Raw genomic sequence first — 19656 nt, 5'->3', positions numbered from 1 at the left:
AAAAATAAAGAAATAAGACGTGGGAGTGCTTTGTTGATAAGCATACCGATATCTGTGAAAACATGGCGTAGAGAAATTTAACTGGTACGCTTCATATTTCAAATCACGGCTGGCTCCTGCAACGAGTATTTCACACAATACAAAAGAATAAACTTCAGTGAGCCATTAATAAAGTATGGCTTTCTTTAAGTGACACATACTTAAATAGTAGAGCGTAAAGGACATATCACTAGTTTCTAATCGGTGGCTTGTCATTAGCCCGAGATAATCACTGGGATATTCATTAATAATCTCTGATAGCAGCCTTGAGGGGGGCAATGGAGTGATAGCCATTTATTATGATCTGCGGGGGTATTTAGCTCAAGTGCCCATTATTTCACATCATAAAATATCACCTTTCAACTATGACAGAAGATGTTTTAGGGTACCGTTTAACACAAGCGACGAGACTCGCAGTTTTGTTTACCGAACGAAAATCAATTGCTGATACATAGCAGCCCCACAGGTATCCCAGTCAACCTTGTTATCAGGTTCTAGTTTTACTTCATTTTGGTGGTCCAGAGAAACTTAGAAAATTTTGCAATACCCAGAAGCCTCTGCGGCACCTTTGTTGCATATCAAGTCAATCTGTGGTGGTATGGTAAAGTTCAAACAAAGCCAAAAAGTTTTTTTTTACGAAAATGCGAGGCCTCTAAATGAGCCAATAATCATACCAAGTTTCACAAAAAGGTAAAAAAATTTCAATGGTCGGAACTAATCGAAAATTGGAATATCAAATTTCGAAACAAGCATATTAAGTAAACAATTTTCTTTTCTGCGAAGTTCTTTTGTTGTTACTGTTAGAACCGAACGCAATGGAACGTAAAAGGTGTATATTTTCTATTTTTTTTAGTCTCGGTTTGCTATTGGTTTATAATAGGTTAAATTTTATTTTTTAGAAAAGCAATAAAGAAATTCTATTTCAGGAAATCACTTGGTTTTAGCACATCAAAAAAACGTTATTTTCTTACGTTTAAGGGTGTGGTAAACAGCCAAGAAACCGACCATTTGGTATCTGACGGGGAGGGTGAGGGACCGACCATTTGATATCTGACAGGGAGGGTAAGGGACCGACCTTTGGATATCTGACGAGAAGGGTGAGGGACCGAACATTTGATATCTGACAGGGAGGGTAAGGGACCGACCATTTGATATCTGACGGGAAGGGTTAGGGACCGACCATTTGATATCTGACGGGGAGGGTAAGGGACCGACCATTTGATATCTGACGGGGAGGTTAAGGGACCGACCATTTGATATCTGACGGGGAGGGTAAGGGACCGACCATTTGATATCTGACGGGGAGGGTAAGGGGCGGACCATTTGATATCTGACGGGAAGGGTTAGGGACCGACCATTTGATATCTGACGGGGAGGGTAAGGGACCGACCATTTTATATCTGACGGGGAGGGTAAGGGACCGACCATTTGATATCTGACAAAGAGAGTAAGGGACCGACCATTTGATATCTGACGGGGAGGGTGAGGGACCGACCATTTGATATCTGACGGGGAGGGTAAGGGACCGACCATTTGATATCTGACGGGAAGGGTTAGGGACCGACCATTTGATATCTGACGGGGAGGGTAAGGGACCGACCATTTGATATCTGACGGGGAGGGTAAGGGGCGGACCATTTTATATCTGACAGGGAGGGTAAGGGACCAACCTATTTATATCTGAAGGGGAGGGTAAGGGGCCGACCATTTGGTATCTGACGGGGAGGGTAAGAGGCGGACCATTTGATATCTGACAGGGAGGGTAAGGGACCGAACATTTGGTATCTGACGGGAAGGGTAAGAGACCGAACATTTGGTATCTGACGGGGAGGGTATGGGGCCGAACATCTGACACCCTAACAGCCACAACGAAGCATCTCCGTTATTGCTCTGAATAAGCGCCTCCCTCAAATACTCCCCCCCCCCCCCCCCCCTCTCCCCGGATAAGCGCCACGCCTGAACGTGAACAATTAAATAAGCTCCGCGGCTGTTAATCGAGTTATTAGGGTAAGCTGATGTGCTGGTAGCAAACTGGTGGGTTATGGGATTCGCTTTCTCCTTTTCAACCGCCAGCTCGGGTCGAGACCCCTATTCCATTGCTGAACTTGGGAAAAAAGCCCGCTTGCTGTGGTATGTTAAGCCTTTGACACACTAGACGAATTCGGCGAATTTTTTGCATCTCTAGAAAACTTTTGGTTATGCGTTTCACTAGTGTGCACGTGCGCATGCATATTGGAAAAACATTGAAAAGTTGACCAGCTTAAAAACCCTAAATTTCGCGATTTTGGTAAGACATTTTTTAGTTATTTTGCTTCAAGAGAAGGCAAAAAGAAGCCAGCTGCCCCCAAACCAGCCGAGAAACAGAGCAAAGACGAGCACAAAGAGGAGGAGAAAGGCAAGAAAGGAGGTCGTGGTGGCGGCAAAAAAGCAGGATCTCGTCAAGGACGAATCCCGTGGTATGTATGTATTCTACCAAACAAACCAGAAAGCGAACAAATCAGAAAGCGAGAGGTTACGCACAAGTTCTGTACAAGAAATGACGTTTGTTTTTCCCGCTATAATAATTCGGCAGTAAGAAAGGTTTCTACAGCGCATGCGTAGTTTACACAGTCTTACGTTTATGACGTCATATGAACGTGGTTTGGCCTCATTCTCATGCTAAGTTCGCCATAATACGATGGAAGCATGGGGCGAGGTTTACCATCCGCTCGCGCGTCTAAGACGTCACAATCCACGCATCATGACGACGAAGCCAAGAGTTCGGCGCCACTGCATAAACCTCCACCATTCATGGCTACGATAAGTGGCACCCTCGCTTATCTTGCAATTACCGTGTTGTTTTTATCCCATAACTCTCTGGCCCAGGCCGGTTCTGAGTGCCATAAACAAGAAGAATGCGAAGGTTGCACTCAAAGTTACGGTTGTTACTGGTGTGTCACAAACAGCAAATGTATGCAGTGGCCAGGAGTAGGGAACCCGGATGTCGACTCGTGTGAAGAGTACCACAGGTCGGAAATTCATTGTGAAGACATAACCAAAAATGCAAAAAGTGGTCTGGTTATTGTTGGATTGGTGCTTTTACTACTTTGTGTCGTAGGTACGTGTGAAACCTGCATGTTGCACGCTTTTTCAACCATCACTATCGTGATATAAGTTCCGTGCAGCTTCAAACCCTGGATTTTCGATGTTTTTTTTTCTTCTTTTTTTTAGCTTAACACAATTATCTGATGTGTGATTCCTAAAAGCGTTCGTTTTCTTTTCATTCATGCTATAAGGCGGCTATGGATCTCTTGGAAATCGCACTTGTGCAGTTAACGAGATCTGCCAGTTATTGTATATGATTGACGAGATCGACATGACGGAAAAACATGACTTGACGTTTCCAATAAGCTCATTTCACATCAAATAAGGCGTAAAATTCCCCTAATTACTAAGTGAGTAATATCAAACAAAATATCAAATGCGGCTTTTTTTTAAATTGATGCGACTTTTTGTTTTGTGAAATTTGAGCTTTTGGTCCCTGAGCCAATACATAACGCAAAGATGATCAAGGAAAATTATCTTAAAAAGCCAAAATCTGGTTATGTGCATTTCTCCCTCATGTTATATATGTTTTGAAAAGTGAAACTCAGTCCGGAATACAAGGAAATTATGGCCATTGTAAGAAATTGTATCTTTTTTCTTCATCTCTTCGAAGTGCGCATATTCACTGTTTTTTCCGTCATGTCGACGAGATCTCAAATCTAAACACAACATGAAGTTGACCCAAATCTTAACACAACGACGGGAAGGGTGACTTGCGATAATAAGAGGGTGTGGGCTTAATGGGTATGGATGATGGATGCAAAGGCTATACGGCTATTGTATATCTTAGGCACTTCGGAGGACACTATCAAACTTTTGTCCCAAACTATTTGATCTGTTCTAGGTTTGACGACTACGGTCTGTGTTGCGAATGAGTGGCATTTCAAGATCTACAGTTGGCTACCGACTGAAGACAAACTCACTCCATCCGAGAAGCGAAGGGAACGGAAGAAAAAACATAAAGAGGAACAACGCGAAAAGATGGAAAAATTCAAAGAAAAATACGGTTTGAAGGGACCCACAAGTATTCCTTGATATCATCGATTTTCACGCCCGCAATCGAAGTCTTTAGACTCTTAATGTGTTATGTGTTGTTTGAGATGGTGACAAGGAGTCTCTGATATCAATACAAACTTCTTTTTACTAGTGTGCCTCGTCGCGTCATAATTAAAATACAATCCTCTCCCTTCTTTTAGGGTATTAGCTTCTCTTCCTGTAGTTTAAGTAATGGTTCGTGTAAGAACTACGGTACCCTGCGGCAACGCATGCGCAGAAGTAGCTATAAAACTTCAGTAAAATTCTGCCCTCTGATTGGCTAAAATACATCTTCGGGTGTTTTCCGTATCTTATCCATTGATTGACAAACATTTAAATTAAGAATAAAACAAAGGTTGCATTGTTACGACTTATCCCCGAGTTTTGTCCGAATCGTATGTTCGGAAGTTACATTTCCGACCTAGCGCTCACGTCGCCATTTTGAATTCTACATGCTTCCTCCTCGATATATTAAGACAAGTCTCTCGCTATTCATTATCTCTTCGAAAATAGTTTGAAAATCTATTGTATATACTTTAAAGAAACGCTTCTGAGTTCTGTTTGCTTGCAAACTTTGTCCGAGAAGTTAGAAAAGCTTGGTATGGTGTTCAAAAGGCAGGCATGTTGCTGCCCAAACCACGAGGCTTGGTGTGGCAGTAAGCCTTCAGATGTGGAACAGAGGTCCTTGAGGGCTGGTCTAGAAGCATTTGTACATACTGCCGACAGCGAGTCGATTTGGAGCTTGGAAACAAACGCATGAAAACTTCACACGAGGTGAGAAAAATGATCTTTCTCAAAGTCAATGTTCTGTCGCTTGCCGTATAGATTCTGCTGATTCTGTACTGTCTTGACCAGTCTTGATCCTCCTTTTCAATTTGTTATTTATTTCGAAAATCAAAATTGCAGAGCTGTAGAGATGAAACTGCCTCAAGTTCCAGCGTGTTTTTCCAACCGGAAACCTCTGAGACCAGCGCTGCTGCTGAAGCCGCGTTAGAACCATTCCAGGTAAAAAATTCATAGGTCAATAAGTACTTGAGAGACAAATAATTGGTTCAGAAGGGAACGAAATATTTTACTCGTTCTATTTTACTAAAGAGTTTTATTACGGGAAGTTGTCATTTGAGTTTACGATGTGAATATGTAAATATGAGTTATTTGAGCCTGATTTATAAGCTGGGTGAAATGTAAATACCAACAAGCCCGAATGTATTCCTTGAATGTAGCGAAACATCCTAGGGTTTGACACCCTGAAATTTAGGTACAGCAAACTCCCGTCTAAGTGAAAGAATTGTAAGCAACAATGTCTTTCTTCATTTTCATTAGCTGACAGCCCTTGTAACACTGTTTTTAGTTCCTGACGTGTCTGCTTCTGAGGGAGTTGACTGTAGTTGCCTTGTATTTTTTATAAGTTCTGATATTCAAGAAATGAAGTTGAGAAGGAATCTTAAGTTTGTGTGTACTTTTTTTACAGGACATTGAGGAAACCTCTGCACTAGGGCAAATTTTGCCGTCATCAGTTGATGCTGTACGACTCATGAAAGCACCAACTAAACAAAGGGACATAGAACTAAAGGACATAGAACGATGCATTGAAGTAGAAGATACATAGTAGGCCATGAGGACTCACTATGTATCGAAGACGGAGACCCCGATTATAAGCTGGACACTCTCGACTTCATCAATGAGCTTATGGAATAAACCTTGCTTGCGGCTTGTTTTAAGAAAATATTGTGTGTTCTGTCTGTGTCGATGAAATAATAATTAGAGGGCTGCTACTACTGTGAATTCCAGTAAACTTTATTGCTGTGGCTTGTATGCGATAATAGTTGTATTGAGGATCGAATAAAGCAAAATTGGTAACTTTATTTAAAGGCGTGAATCGTTTTAGTTGTCAATCTTAATATGAAAATCGTTGTCAAAAATCTTTGAAAGAAAAAGTGACTTTCTTTGGAAAGCTAAATTCTACCGCACTAACAGGCTTTTGGAAATGTGAGACCGTATTTTCACACGTTTAGCCAGCGGAATGTTTGCTTTGGCAAGAGACAAAGCGCAAAAGTGTAATAAGTGAAGTATAAAAAGTTATTAGCAGATATCCGAAAGGGATTTCTCCATGCTCCGAACATACGATTTTAACAAAAATGCAAAGGTTGAAAGCTTTCTTACTTCGAACCTAAGCCCCCTAATAAATATGAGTGCAAGAGCACTTATTTCAGAGAAATGTGACTCCAAAGTTCAAATTTGGCGGGCAGAGCGTCTTGAACCAATAAGCATAGCAATATTAATTAGATTAGTTAAAAAGATAACGAACCCCTATTGCCGCAGGACCTATCGATTCACCGTAGTTCTTACACGGAGCATTACTTAATCTGTAGTATATGTACAAAAGAGAAATCGAGATAATAGTCATCCCAGCAATCAATCTATTCGACCTTGAACTAAAGTTAGGAACCTTAACAAAAATGTCCTTCGTTGATACTCAAATCCGTGTCCATATGTACCGTTGTTGATACACGAATCCTAATATCCGCTTAGATCATGCTTAGACGGAGTAAGTTTCAAACCGCTCATATAACACACGTTCGCAACTTGGGCAATAAATCTGTGTTTTAGGTAACATGCCTATCCATCGTCGAACTAGATTTAAAACCAGTTTGAATACAGGTCGTACAGCGGTGTTGACTTGCCGTTTGTCAAGCTTCGTCAAACCGGATGTGAATCTGTTTGGATTGCTGACGTGTCTGCACTTCATCTGTTTTACGCGCGATCTGCAACCAAAAAAACAATGTTTAATCGCGTAGATTAGCAACTTCTATGTCAACTTGTGTACCGTTTAGAGGAAGACGACGCCAATCTTTCTAGCTAGAACCCCATGCAAACCGCTCCGGCATCGCTAGCAAAAACAGCATTGTACAACATGTGTTCAACGGAGCGAGTCGGTATCGACAATGCTGGTCGATGTTGGCGGTGATTGCACGAGGCCATATAATACGCAAAAAGCGCTAGCAAAGATGTGCGAGCAGCATTTCCTAGCACAGTACACCACCATGAGGCATCGTGTAAAATTGTGTACGAATAGATCTACAAGCGAGGAGGACTTGAAAATCAGAAAAAAGCGTAGCCTGAAAACGAGGTCTGTTTCAAGAAATCCCAACTAACTTAATTTTTTTTTTCTACAAATGAGGCATTTAGCCTCAGTGAAACATACATCACCTTCTCGGTTCCTCGCTTTTTTTCACGCTTTGCCTGAAATCGGGCCACACGGTCTGCGTTGATTTTCTTCCAGTACTGTTTCTCTTCCTCGCCTGAAAAAATCGTATTTTTTTTTTATTGCTTATGTGTTCTGTAGTCATAACACGGGTAACAGTCAGTCTGGAGTGAAAAAAAAAAAAGGAGACAGCCACGGAGTAACTTCACCTGTGAGTGAGGTCACTTTCACAGAGGGGGAAGCTTCGGACGAGAGTTGCTCCAAGATGCTGGTGCACTTTTCCGGAGTGTGAAAACGCACATAACCCTGAAAACAGTTATCAACAACAAAGAGACTATAAACAACAACCACAAACAAAAGGATGACAACAGCAACATTAACATCGTAACAACAACCATTACTTTATACAGAAGCATAAGTAACAGAAACAACAACAGCAACGACAACTATAAGAGAAACAACAACAGCAACGACAACTATAAGAGAAACAACAACAACAACGACAACTATAAGAGAAACAACAACAGCAACGAAAACAATAAGAAAAACAACAACAGCAACCATAACATAGCTACATAACTGACTACTACAAATAGCAACAACAGTAACAGAAAAGACAACTACAATACAGCGACAACAACAACCAGAAGAGAAACATCAACAATAACATCAACAAAAGCGACAACAACAACCTCAACGACAACAACAACAACAATAACATAGCTACATAACAACAACCCTTATCAACAACAACAACAACATATACAGCGTAAACATCAGTTACGGAAAGACAGCTACTATAACAACATCACAGCAGCAATAACAACAATAAGAGGAACAACAACAACAGCTATACAATAGCAACCACTACTATAGACAGCAACAAAAACAGCCATTAAAACAGAAAACAACACAACAAAAACAAGGATGACAAAGACAACAACAATAACGCAGCAACAACGGAAAATAACAATTGACAAATGCTTACCACTCCGGTAGCTTCATCCATCTCAACAAACGCCACTGGACCATATGAAGAAAACGTTTTCTGGGAAAATAGGAAGCGTCGTTTACAGCCACACGCACACAGAATTGTAAATATTTTACTATCATGCTTTTCACTCACCCTAACGTCTTTAGTTGAGAGTTCATTGTCAAGGCGGTTGAATCGGAGGACCACTCCTTGAATAAGTGGAAGGTCTGGTGGTATTTTGTTTGGAGCGGTTTGGGTCGGTGAAGGCACGCTAGGTTTGGCTGGTTTAGCTTTGGGCGCTGAGTTTGTTTCAGTTTGCTGTTGAGCTTCAGATGTCTGTTTTAGTTGTTTCTTCAGGTCCTGCATAGCTTGTCGCTGCAAAGACTTGTATTCCTCTTTCAGACGTTGCCATTCTAATCTACCGAGGAAAGAGCAACGAATACAGCGCAAAAAAAAAAAAAAAAACATGAATCATCAGAATTTCACATAGCCATGTCATTCAACCTACTTTGAGATGACTCGCAAGTGAGGCAAACGCGACGCAACTTTTTTCTCCTTGTTTTTCTTTTTCCGTTTCCTCGTCTTGTGTTTCTTCTGGCTTTCGCACGTATCTTCCTCCTTCTTGTCGTTTGTATCAGACTCGGAGCTTTTCTTCTTTTTTATTGAGCATTCACCCTCACTATCGCGTGTTTCGCTTTCCGCATTTAAGCCCGTTTCTTCTTCACTGCCCTCCCACCGCACGCTTTTCTTACGTTTCCTAGTTTTACTTCCTTCTGCAGTTTTCTCAGCCTCTGGAGTGCCTCCCACACTCTTGTCTGCGGTACCACTCTCATTACGTGCTGATCTCTTACATGGCGGAGGTTTAAACGGAGAGGCGTTCTCGTTGGAATCTACTGAAGTCTCGCTGGTGGTCCGCCGCCTCTTCCTCTCCGATTGACTCAAGCTCAGCTTGGATGACTCTAGGTCAGATTCACTGTGTGACCTCCTGCGTTTCTTAATCTTTGTTTTATCGTCAATAGAGGGTTCTCTTTTTTCTTCTTTTTTTGTCTTGGATTCTCTGTTAAACATCTAAAACAAAATATGAACGCAGCCTATATTTATTACTAACTTCTGAGTCCTAACTCAATTAGTTCTCATGGGCATGTAAATGCAGAGACAATGACACACTCTATATACAACTGAAAGCATAGTCTGGGCTAAGAGACAGCGCATCAATGTTCGTTTTTATCAAAATTTGTTGCGTTTTAAACAAAATTTTGGTTGTTTACCAACAGAAACTGTGTAGATTACAGTTCATGTCCAGTACGTACTTGCGATTTTTTCATGAAACATAGAACCCCCCTCCTTCTCCCTATAAAGCACCCCCTCCTTCTCCCTATAAAGCACCCCATCCTTCTCCCTATAAAGCACCCCATCCTTCTCCCTATAAAGCACCCCATCCTTCTCCCTATAAAGCACCCTATCCTTCTCCCTATAAAGCACCCCATCCTTCTCCCTATAAAGCACCCCATCCTCCCTATAAAGCACCCCCTCCTTCTCCCTATAAAGCACCCCATCCTTCTCCCTATAAAGCACCCCATCCTTCTCCCTATAAAGCACCCCCTCCTTCTCCCTATAAAGCACCCCATCCTTCTCCCTATAAAGCACCCCATCCTCCCTATAAAGCACCCCATCCTTCTCCCTATAAAGCACCCCCTCCTTCTCCCTATAAAGCACCCCATCCTTCTCCCTATAAAGCACCCCATCCTTCTCCCTATAAAGCACCCCCTCCTTCTCCCTATAAAGCACCCCATCCTTCTCCCTATAAAGCACCCCCTCCTTCTCCCTATAAAGCACCCCCTCCTTCTCCCTATAAAGCACCCCCTCCTTCTCCCTATAAAGCACCCCATCCTCCCTATAAAGCACCCCATCCTCCCTATAAAGCACCCCATCCTTCTCCCTATAAAGCACCCCATCCTTCTCCCTATAAAGCACCCCCTCCTTCTCTCTATAAAGCACCCCATCCTTCTCCCTATAAAGCACCCCATCCTTCTCCCTATAAAGCACCCCCTCCTTCTCTCTATAAAGCACCCCCTCCTTCTCCCTATAAAGCACCCCCTCCTTCTCCCTATAAAGCACCCCCTCCTTCTCCCTATAAAGCACCCCATCCTTCTCCATATAAAGCACCCCATCCTTCTCTCTATAAAGCACCCCCTCCTTCTCCCTATAAAGCACCCCATCCTTCTCCCTATAAAGCACCCCATCCTTCTCCCTATAAAGCACCCCCTCCTTCTCCCTATAAAGCACCCCCTCCTTCTCCCTATAAAGCACCCCATCCTTCTCCCTATAAAGCACCCCATCCTTCTCCCTATAAAGCACCCCATCCTTCTCCCTATAAAGCACCCCATCCTTCTCCCTATAAAGCACCCCCTCCTTCTCCCTATAAAGCACCCCATCCTTCTCCCTATAAAGCACCCCATCCTTCTCCCTATAAAGCACCCCATCCTTCTCCCTATAAAGCACCCCATCCTTCTCCCTATAAAGCACCCCATCCTTCTCCCTATAAAGCACCCCATCCTTCTCCCTATAAAGCACCCCATCCTTCTCCCTATAAAGCACCCCATCCTTCTCCCTATAAAGCACCCCATCCTTCTCCCTATAAAGCACCTCCTCCTTCTCTCTATAAAGCACCCCATCCTTCTCCCTATAAAGCACCCCCTCCTTCTCCCTATAAAGCACCCCCTCCTTCTCCCTATAAAGCACCCCATCCTTCTCCCTATAAAGCACCCCATCCTTCTCCCTATAAAGCACCCCATCCTTCTCCCTATAAAGCACCCCATCCTTCTCCCTATAAAGCACCCCATCCTTCTCCCTATAAAGCACCCCCTCCTTCTCTCTATAAAGCACCCCACCCTTCTCCCTATAAAGCACCCCATCCTTCTCCCTATAAAGCACCCCCTCCTTCTCTCTATAAAGCACCCCCTCCTTCTCCCTATAAAGCACCCCATCCTTCTCCCTATAAAGCACCCCCTCCTTCTCCCTATAAAGCACCCCCTCCTTCTCCCTATAAAGCACCCCCTCCTTCTCCCTATAAAGCACCCCATCCTTCTCCCTATAAAGCACCCCATCCTTCTCCCTATAAAGCACCCCATCCTTCTCCCTATAAAGCACCCCATCCTTCTCCCTATAAAGCACCCCCTCCTTCTCTCTATAAAGCACCCCATCCTTCTCCCTATAAAGCACCCCATCCTTCTCCCTATAAAGCACCCCATCCTTCTCCCTATGAAGCACCCCCTCCTTCTCTCTATAAAGCACCCCCTCCTTCTCCCTATAAAGCACCCCATCCTTCTCCCTATAAAGCACCCCCTCCTTCTCCCTATAAAGCACCCCCTCCTTCTCCCTATAAAGCACCCCATCCTTCTCCCTATAAAGCACCCCATCCTTCTCCCTATAAAGCACCCCCTCCTTCTCCCTATAAAGCACCCCCTCCTTCTCCCTATAAAGCACCCCATCCTTCTCCCTATAAAGCACCCCATCCTTCTCCCTATAAAGCACCCCATCCTTCTCCCTATAAAGCACCCCCTCCTTCTCCCTATAAAGCACCCCCTCCTTCTCTCTATAAAGCACCCCCTCCTTCTCCCTATAAAGCACCCCATCCTTCTCCCTATAAAGCACCCCCTCCTTCTCCCTATAAAGCACCCAATCCTTCTCCCTATAAAGCACCCCATCCTTCTCCCTATAAAGCACCCCATCCTCCCTATAAAGCACCCCCTCCTTCTCCCTATAAAGCACCCCCTCCTTCTCCCTATAAAGCACCCCATCCTTCTCCCTATAAAGCACCCCCTCCTTCTCCCTATAAAGCACCCCATCCTTCTCCCTATAAAGCACCCCATCCTTCTCCCTATAAAGCACCCCATCCTTCTCCCTATAAAGCACCCCATCCTTCTCCCTATAAAGCACCCCATCCTTCTCCCTATAAAGCACCCCATCCTCCCTATAAAACACCCCATCCTTCTCCCTATAAAGCACCCCCTCCTTCTCCCTATAAAGCACCCCCTCCTTCTCCCTATAAAGCACCCCCTCCTTCTCCCTATAAAGCACCCCCTCCTTCTCCCTATAAAGCACCCCATCCTCCCTATAAAGCACCCCATCCTCCCTATAAAGCACCCCCTCCTTCTCTCTATAAAGCACCCCATCCTTCTCCCTATAAAGCACCCCATCCTTCTCCCTATAAAGCACCCCATCCTTCTCCCTATAAAGCACCCCCTCCTTCTCCCTATAAAGCACCCCATCCTTCTCCCTATAAAGCACCCCATCCTTCTCCCTATAAAGCACCCCCTCCTTCTCCCTATAAAGCACCCCATCCTCCCTATAAAGCACCCCCTCCTTCTCCCTATAAAGCACCCCCTCCTTCTCCCTATAAAGCACCCCATCCTTCTCCCTATAAAGCACCCCATCCTTCTCCCTATAAAGCACCCCCTCCTTCTCCCTATAAAGCACCCCATCCTTCGCCATATACATATTAGTCAGCTTATATATAAAGCATCTGCTCCTTCACCCTTATAAACCACCCTCACCTATGCCATATTCATATTAGTCAGTTAGCTTATATAAAAAGAATTTGCGCCTTCACCCTTTAAAGCCCTATACAAGGACCCACTATTAAGCCCTATGTTGGATTATTTATAAAACAAGGAAAGAATTTTTTTTCCCCAAAATAATTGCTTGTCACACGCTGTTATTTGGGGGATAAACTGTTTAGCATGGCATAGCAAAAGATGCCAAGTCTAAGGGGAGCTGCAAATAATCTTAATGTTAAAAATGTATGTTGTATGCCTCTATGAAATGGGGTAGTTCTGCTGACGTTTCTAGCATTAACTCTTTTTCATGACAAAAAAGAAAGTCTAAGGGGATTTTGCGTATTCTATTGACAATGGTCTATAACAGACACACTTAGATAATAGTATAAATTTTATTCTAAAAACCTCACCTGTACGACATGTTCTGCTTGTTGCTTTGATTCAAATTCAATGAAAGCAAACCCTTTGATTTCTCCATTATGCTTGAAACGAGGCAAGCTGAGATGCAAAAATATAAGCTTATCAGCATCATAAGACCATCAGCTGGCTATCCTAGAGTATAGATTTCAAAATTGTTGGATATCCAGTACAAATTTGCTAGGTAAACATAGTTAACAAGGTACACCCCCTTGATTGCCAAAAATTAACCCTTTCTGTACCTACCTCACATAGAGGACTTTGCCGAACTCACTAAACACCTTTTTAAGCCAGTCATGATCTGCATGAAAAGGAAGTTTTTCCTAAACCAATCAAATGTGATTCATGTGAGATAAATTGAAAATAACTTACAATATTCACTTTGTGTGTCTTGGTTTTAGCATCTCTATATATAATCTTGCAGCATTCACTTAAACACTTCAGAACTACAGCACAGGGAATGATATTTCTTTCTTTAAATTTTAAGGAGGGCAACATGTGATTAAACAGCTTGATTATGTTGAACTTATACTTATACTGAAAGTGCTTTTTTGTTTGGTGCTAAGGCATCATGTTTGTGTCTATGCCATAGTTGAACCAGCCTTTGTAACAATGTTGCTCCAGGTGAGGCTATTTTTTAGTAAAAACAATGTATATCATGCAAAGACGCAAACTGTGAATTACACTTACAACATATACAGTCTCAGCATCAACATTTCTGGGTTGTGGCAGGGGGGCCATCCTTCTTACCATGGTACCATCTTCATTCAACTTTTGGTGAGAAAAGACAAACAAACATTGGCACTTGTAGTAACAAGGACCGATAGTCTCTGCATTGCTGTTTCCTCTCATAGCAATTGAACGGTCTTTAATGAAAGCGGTAAGTCTATATCACTCTCATTTTCACAAGCATGCGCTTCTAAAGTAAATAGAGTCTATAACAATCAATGTAATGAGAGCTGCTCATCAACTCTCATCTTCGTTGGTTGAGGATTAAAGTTTTTTTCTAGGCTGCCTGATATCTACAGAGAGTAGGAAAGCAAGGAGGTGAAAACGGTGTGAAAAAAGTCTAAAAGATTCAAGGACTATATCAACTCATTTGAAAAACTTATGAACACCTACCATATTCTTGTTTCGTTTTATAAAAAGGAGTTTTGATGAGAAAAGTGCAACAATGGAGAAAAAAGGCCAAAGAACTTTGTTGCTATTTATGGAAGATACAGTTAAGATAGATACTGAATAAACACATGCATGCATATGGAATGGGACATAAAAAGGACAGTGTTTATTCAAGCCCTTACTGTTTTAACATTAACATGATCTGAGATATACTGAACAAAGACTGACACTCAATAAGTTGGTTGAGATGTATAGGCTATATACCTCCAGTTGCTGTGATAACTTCATAGCTTTCTTGACAAGTTTTATATCATCTGTCATTTGTTTTATCTTATTGAAGCTGGCGATAGTGCTGATGGCAACATCTACAATCAACAAGACAAAGCTAAATTGGAAAGCTAAATTTTATGTATTAAAGCTAATTATCCCCAATATTTGTTATGCAGATTATGTTAAAAATAGAATGTTTTGCAACAGAATTTTGAGGCTTTTGTGGACAATTGTTTCACAGATTACAGAGCTGAAGAACCAATGACTTCTAGTGTTAAAAAAAATACTGTTTAGATACCTCTGGCATTAGTTTATATTAGATTAGAGTAAGTATGGAATTCAATTCTCACAATCTTCTGACTTGAAGGAAAATTGTTAAAACTTACATCCATCTGGGTGATTTTCTATTTGCTGCTTCAAAAACCTGTCTTTCAGCAATGCGGAATCACTAAAATAGAAGTCAATCTAAGACAGAAAACAAGCTTTTAAAATAAATAATTTGTAAAATATTGTTAAAAAAAACTCAAGGTCTTACTTGCTCCTTAAGCTGGTTAACCAACAGCTTGGTCCTTTTCTTGTGTTTTTGATGCCCTTTATCTGAGTGATCATCATTGTCTTTTTCATCCTTCATGCTACCTAAAATGAGTCGAGCATTAGAGATGGGTATGAAATGAAAATATGGAGGTAGAAAAAGGCTACCAGAAATCTACTCAAAAAGAAGACCCTGAAAGAATAAACTTTTTTTTTCTCAAACATCCCCTTATCACACTAACAAAATCAATATTCTGTTATTTTTCTTTTTTGCATAATTCATCCTTCTGATGCAAAGCACAATAAAATTAATTTTAATAAAATTATCCAATCTATCTAAACTGAACACTCCAATCGCAATCAAATAACAATCAAATAACCCAATGGACCCAGTAGCTCAGTCGCAAGCTAGATGGACAAGGTCAACAATTGGATAATATGTTTGGATAATAGCGCTCATTATTTGGGACTTCATTAAAAGGAGTTACCCACTCAATCAATATTAACCTTTATGGGGGCAATGTAAAAGGGAAAAACTTGGGATACCAAAACTCTTTTTAATGTTACTGCTGAGCTAACTTTCACATGTAGGGGTAGCGATTGGATACCTCCAAATTTAGAAATTTAGAAAGCAAAATTTTTTACAAAATCTTGAAATCTCAGCGTTTTTACGCAAGTCTCAATATCTTGCTATTTTTCAAATTTAGAGGTCTCTGAGCCTCGTTTTTTTACCACTGTCTTGGAGACTCAAATTTTGAAATGCTGTCTGTTTTATGTTGTCACCATGCTACAGGTTTTCCCGAGAATATATATGTATATACTGATGTTTATGACATACCTCAAGCAAGTTATTCGAAAACTAAAAAAGGATCTTGAGCTAGGATTCCGAAATTGCGCCTTGGCAAGTCCTGGATTTACCCATCGCCACCCATACATATCACATGTTATAAACACACTATGACCACTGGAGACATATTATCTGTTGTCTTGGTATCACTGCCTTCAGGAATCATGATGTCATCATCTGCAAACCATGATCTGGAGGTGAAGGCAGCAAAACCTCCAATAGTTTGCTGAAACATTCTCACTTTATTTTTACTAGACAAATGCTCAAATACAAATGCAATATTATGCAATACGGGTTCAGTTTACTTTTGGTTCACACACGATCATTCCGCGGTTCATAACACTATAAAAACACGGGTGCTAACCCCTATCTAGAAGTAGAAACATAGATCTGTGGAAATGGGAGGCACGGTAACTCTCCAAAAAGATTAGAACCTAAAAGAAATACCTTAATGATACACAGTTCTTCTTCGTGCAACGTTCGCGTTTATCTACCCGGTATTTTCGATTAATGTGAGTCCTTTTTAATCCAAGCGCGGTATGGCCGTAGCGCAAAGTCAACGTTCGGAAAAGTAACCACGCAAAAGTCCAGCGTCCAGGCCTCCAAACATCAACATCTCAGCTCCAACATCTAGGCAGAAGTAGAATATATAAATAAATAATGCAATACTTAGTGAGAAAAGGGAAACAAAACGGTTTGGTTCCTGCTACCTTTTAGAACATCACTAAAATATGGGGTGTGCAAAGATCCTATTTTTCACTGTTTTGAGAAACATGCATTCATAACTTCCGGATCCGACTGTACCTTTCCGTGATGATCGAATGACTGGTCACGTGATTTGCAGCATTTCTACAGAGAAAACAGAGAGGTCTCTAACGTTGCTCCACAGCGTCTCGATTTCTGCTCTATTTGCAGCAGAATTTGACTGCTTGCCGATGAGATGGCGTCAGGGAGATACGACCATTATGATTACTTGTATAAGATAGTCCTCATTGGTGATTCCGGAGTGGGTAAATCATCGCTTCTATCGCGCTTTACGCGAAATGAATTTGATATCGAATCGAAGTCCACTATAGGTGTGGAGTTCGCTACAAGAAGCATTCAAGTCGAGGGGAAAATCATCAAAGCTCAGGTAATGATGCAATGTTCCATTCGCAAATTTCAATAATTATAATGTTTCATCCTTAATGGGGACATTTGTATTCACCTTTATTGAGAGTAATCATGCTCATTTGGTACGAGATGCCATCTGTGTTGTTTAGAATTTGAGTGGCTTCCTACAACTCACCCGATTTTCTAGGCAAGGGATGCAAGATATTATGCTATTGTTGATTTGTGATCCAACAATGAGTTTGCCTCACTTTGCCTCACTTTGTATTGGTTAATATTTAATTTAAAGCTCTCCTCCTTCCTGAAATATAGCTATTCAGTTGTAATTGGTTTTAATTTTTTTTGCTAAGTGTTCTAATATTTTTCACTGCTATAATATTTAGGCTTTGATGTTTATTTATTAGCGGCCTTCAAATCCGATAACTAGTTCCAATTCTACCTCCAGTTTGCCATATGCACCCTTGGTGCACATCAGATTGCTCAACTGAGTTGACACACAAATACTCCTTAATAAGACTTCCTTGCAATACCTCATCCATCCTAGTGAATTGGTTAACATTATGAGTTAGGTAAGTTGTCGGTTTTGTGAGCCCAAGCTCACAGTTTTGAGTTTGTAGAAGATTAACAATTAAAATGCACCATCTCATTTACATGTCAAAGGTTTAATTTTAATTACTCTGGTGATGTTTTATCAACATTGTTGGCCCCATCCCGGTTCTATTTTATTGATGACTATGTAGAATAAGGAAAAGGTGACAAAACTTCACAGAATTAATTTAAGATTATCACCTTTAACATCTTGGTAAGCTTCTCTCATTTTTATTGTGAATTTCTTACAAATTTCTAAAACCCTGAATTTTGAGCTTGGGCTCCCTGTGGTTTTTCCATCAAGGCCCCATTTAGTGCGAGAGAAGCCGTCCACTTGATGCTTATTTATTACCTTTGGTAATCCATAGGTATGGGATACTGCAGGCCAAGAGAGATACAGAGCAATAACAAGTGCATACTACCGCGGTGCAGTGGGTGCTGTTTTGGTGTATGATCTGACAAAACAAAAAACCTTCCAGGATGTAGAAAGGTGGTTACTAGAAGTGCGCGAACATGCCGATCCCACTATTGTTGTTATGCTTGTGGGAAATAAATGTGATTTGAAACATTTGCGTGCTGTAGCCAGTGATGATGCCAAAAAGTATGGAGATGAGCATGGATTGGCTTTCATTGAGGCATCAGCCCTGGATGCTACAAATGTTGAGGAAGCTTTCCAACAGACTATTACAAAACTTCACCATGTCCAGTTAGCCAAGATGAAGAAAGAACTTGATGGGAAGGATACCAGAGAGGGTCAAACCGCAGCATCTAAACAGCAGAATTCCGTGGACTTAAATAAGCCTAGTCAAGGAAAGAATTGCTGTACAATTTTATAAAACCTTTTTATTTGCTTTTTTTTTTTTTGGAAAACAATGTGAAGTTGCAAGTAAAATATACATTCTTTTAATTTTTCATATGAATTTTATTGAGTTTCACTCATTAGTGTTGTAATGTCATAGAAATGTCCATATTTTTTTACAATGGCAGAGATCGTAGTAAATGGCATTCTAACAATTGGCTCTGAGGGTTATTTGCTCTTTATTTAGATAATTTATAATATAAGATAATTTGTATATTCAAACTGCATTCCACAATCATGTTTAGTATAGTCTGCAAATAAATTAGCATTTCTTTCATATTATAAAAGTTTATTATTATTATATAGTTTTATATTCATTTGAAAAAAAAGAGTGGCACCCAATATCCTTCATTAGAGTTGACCTTTCAATCGACTGGCATGGGTTTTTTATTACAGTAAATTTTATTTTATTACTGGCATTGGGTGGTTCTTCCGAACCCCCCTTGGCCACGGGCAGGGGCTCATAAGTAGGGGCAATCAACTTCCCTATTCCCTATGTTCTGGTACTATATAGGTGTCATGGCGTTTCCTAGGATCAGGCTATTTTTAGATGCGCAGATGAGCCAATCAGATTCAACCTTTGTGTTGACGTTTTGGCTGAGCTCAACTGCACGCGCAGTCTCAGACAAAAAGCTATGTTCTCTCTTGGTACTTTGTTGCTCTCTTCTTTAATATGAATCCAACCCTACCTTTGAATTCTAGCTTGCAATTCTCTTTGTAAACAAACAAAACCAACGGATAATAGATAAAAATATATTCTTTCTAACTGCAATTTGCGTGTGCAACGTCACTCGCGCGCGCGACCAACGTCAAAGTAGCTGATTGGCCCGTTCGTGCGCACACGTCTAAAAATAGCCTGATCCTAGGAAAGGCTGTGACATTTATATAATACAGATGATTGCCCCTACTTATGAGCCCCTGCCACGGGCCTTTATGTAGTAGCAAGTAGGCAAAAAGACCCACCTGTTTGCCCTCTGCACTCACTATGTTCTGCGCAAGGTTGGAGGTTTTAGTCCATAC

General features: G+C 41.3%; 3 protein-coding genes across 5 annotated transcripts; 2 read left to right on the top strand and 1 right to left on the bottom strand.

Annotated features, from left to right (window-relative positions):
• Positions 1-2328: 2328 nt before the first annotated feature.
• Positions 2329-6023, top strand: LOC116611894 (pituitary tumor-transforming gene 1 protein-interacting protein). The gene is made up of 2 exons (XM_032372534.2): positions 2329-3136; positions 3968-6023. The coding sequence occupies exons 1-2, from the start codon at positions 2725-2727 to the stop codon at positions 4156-4158; spliced, it is 603 nt and encodes a 200-aa protein (XP_032228425.2). The 5' UTR covers positions 2329-2724; the 3' UTR covers positions 4159-6023.
• Positions 4245-16674, bottom strand: LOC5504248 (la-related protein 7). Of its 3 annotated transcripts, none has more exons than XM_048724200.1 (13): positions 16527-16674; positions 15237-15337; positions 15088-15166; positions 14696-14796; positions 14003-14083; positions 13559-13635; positions 13306-13393; positions 8845-9404; positions 8490-8754; positions 8352-8411; positions 7573-7669; positions 7364-7460; positions 4245-6923 (listed from the first exon to the last, which is right to left on the bottom strand). In XM_048724200.1, the coding sequence occupies exons 2-13, from the start codon at positions 15330-15332 to the stop codon at positions 6698-6700; spliced, it is 1827 nt and encodes a 608-aa protein (XP_048580157.1). In that variant the 5' UTR covers positions 15333-15337; positions 16527-16674; the 3' UTR covers positions 4245-6697. The 3 variants fall into 3 exon arrangements, with proteins under 3 accessions (XP_048580157.1, XP_048580158.1, XP_032228421.2); XM_048724201.1 differs by having other exon boundaries at positions 15088-15149; XM_032372530.2 differs by having other exon boundaries at positions 6713-6923; positions 7369-7460.
• A 54-nt stretch (positions 16675-16728) lies between these two features.
• Positions 16729-18791, top strand: LOC5504234 (ras-related protein Rab2BV). The gene is made up of 2 exons (XM_001625124.3): positions 16729-17211; positions 18146-18791. Exons 1-2 carry the CDS (start codon positions 17020-17022, stop codon positions 18611-18613), a joined length of 660 nt encoding a protein of 219 aa, XP_001625174.1. The 5' UTR covers positions 16729-17019; the 3' UTR covers positions 18614-18791.
• The last annotated feature ends 865 nt before the right edge of the window (positions 18792-19656 follow it).

Source organism: Nematostella vectensis, chromosome 2, assembly GCF_932526225.1.
Source record: "Nematostella vectensis chromosome 2, jaNemVect1.1, whole genome shotgun sequence".
NCBI classification, from domain to species: Eukaryota; Metazoa; Cnidaria; class Anthozoa; order Actiniaria; family Edwardsiidae; genus Nematostella; species Nematostella vectensis.
This window is presented reverse-complemented; position numbering and strand designations above follow the sequence as displayed.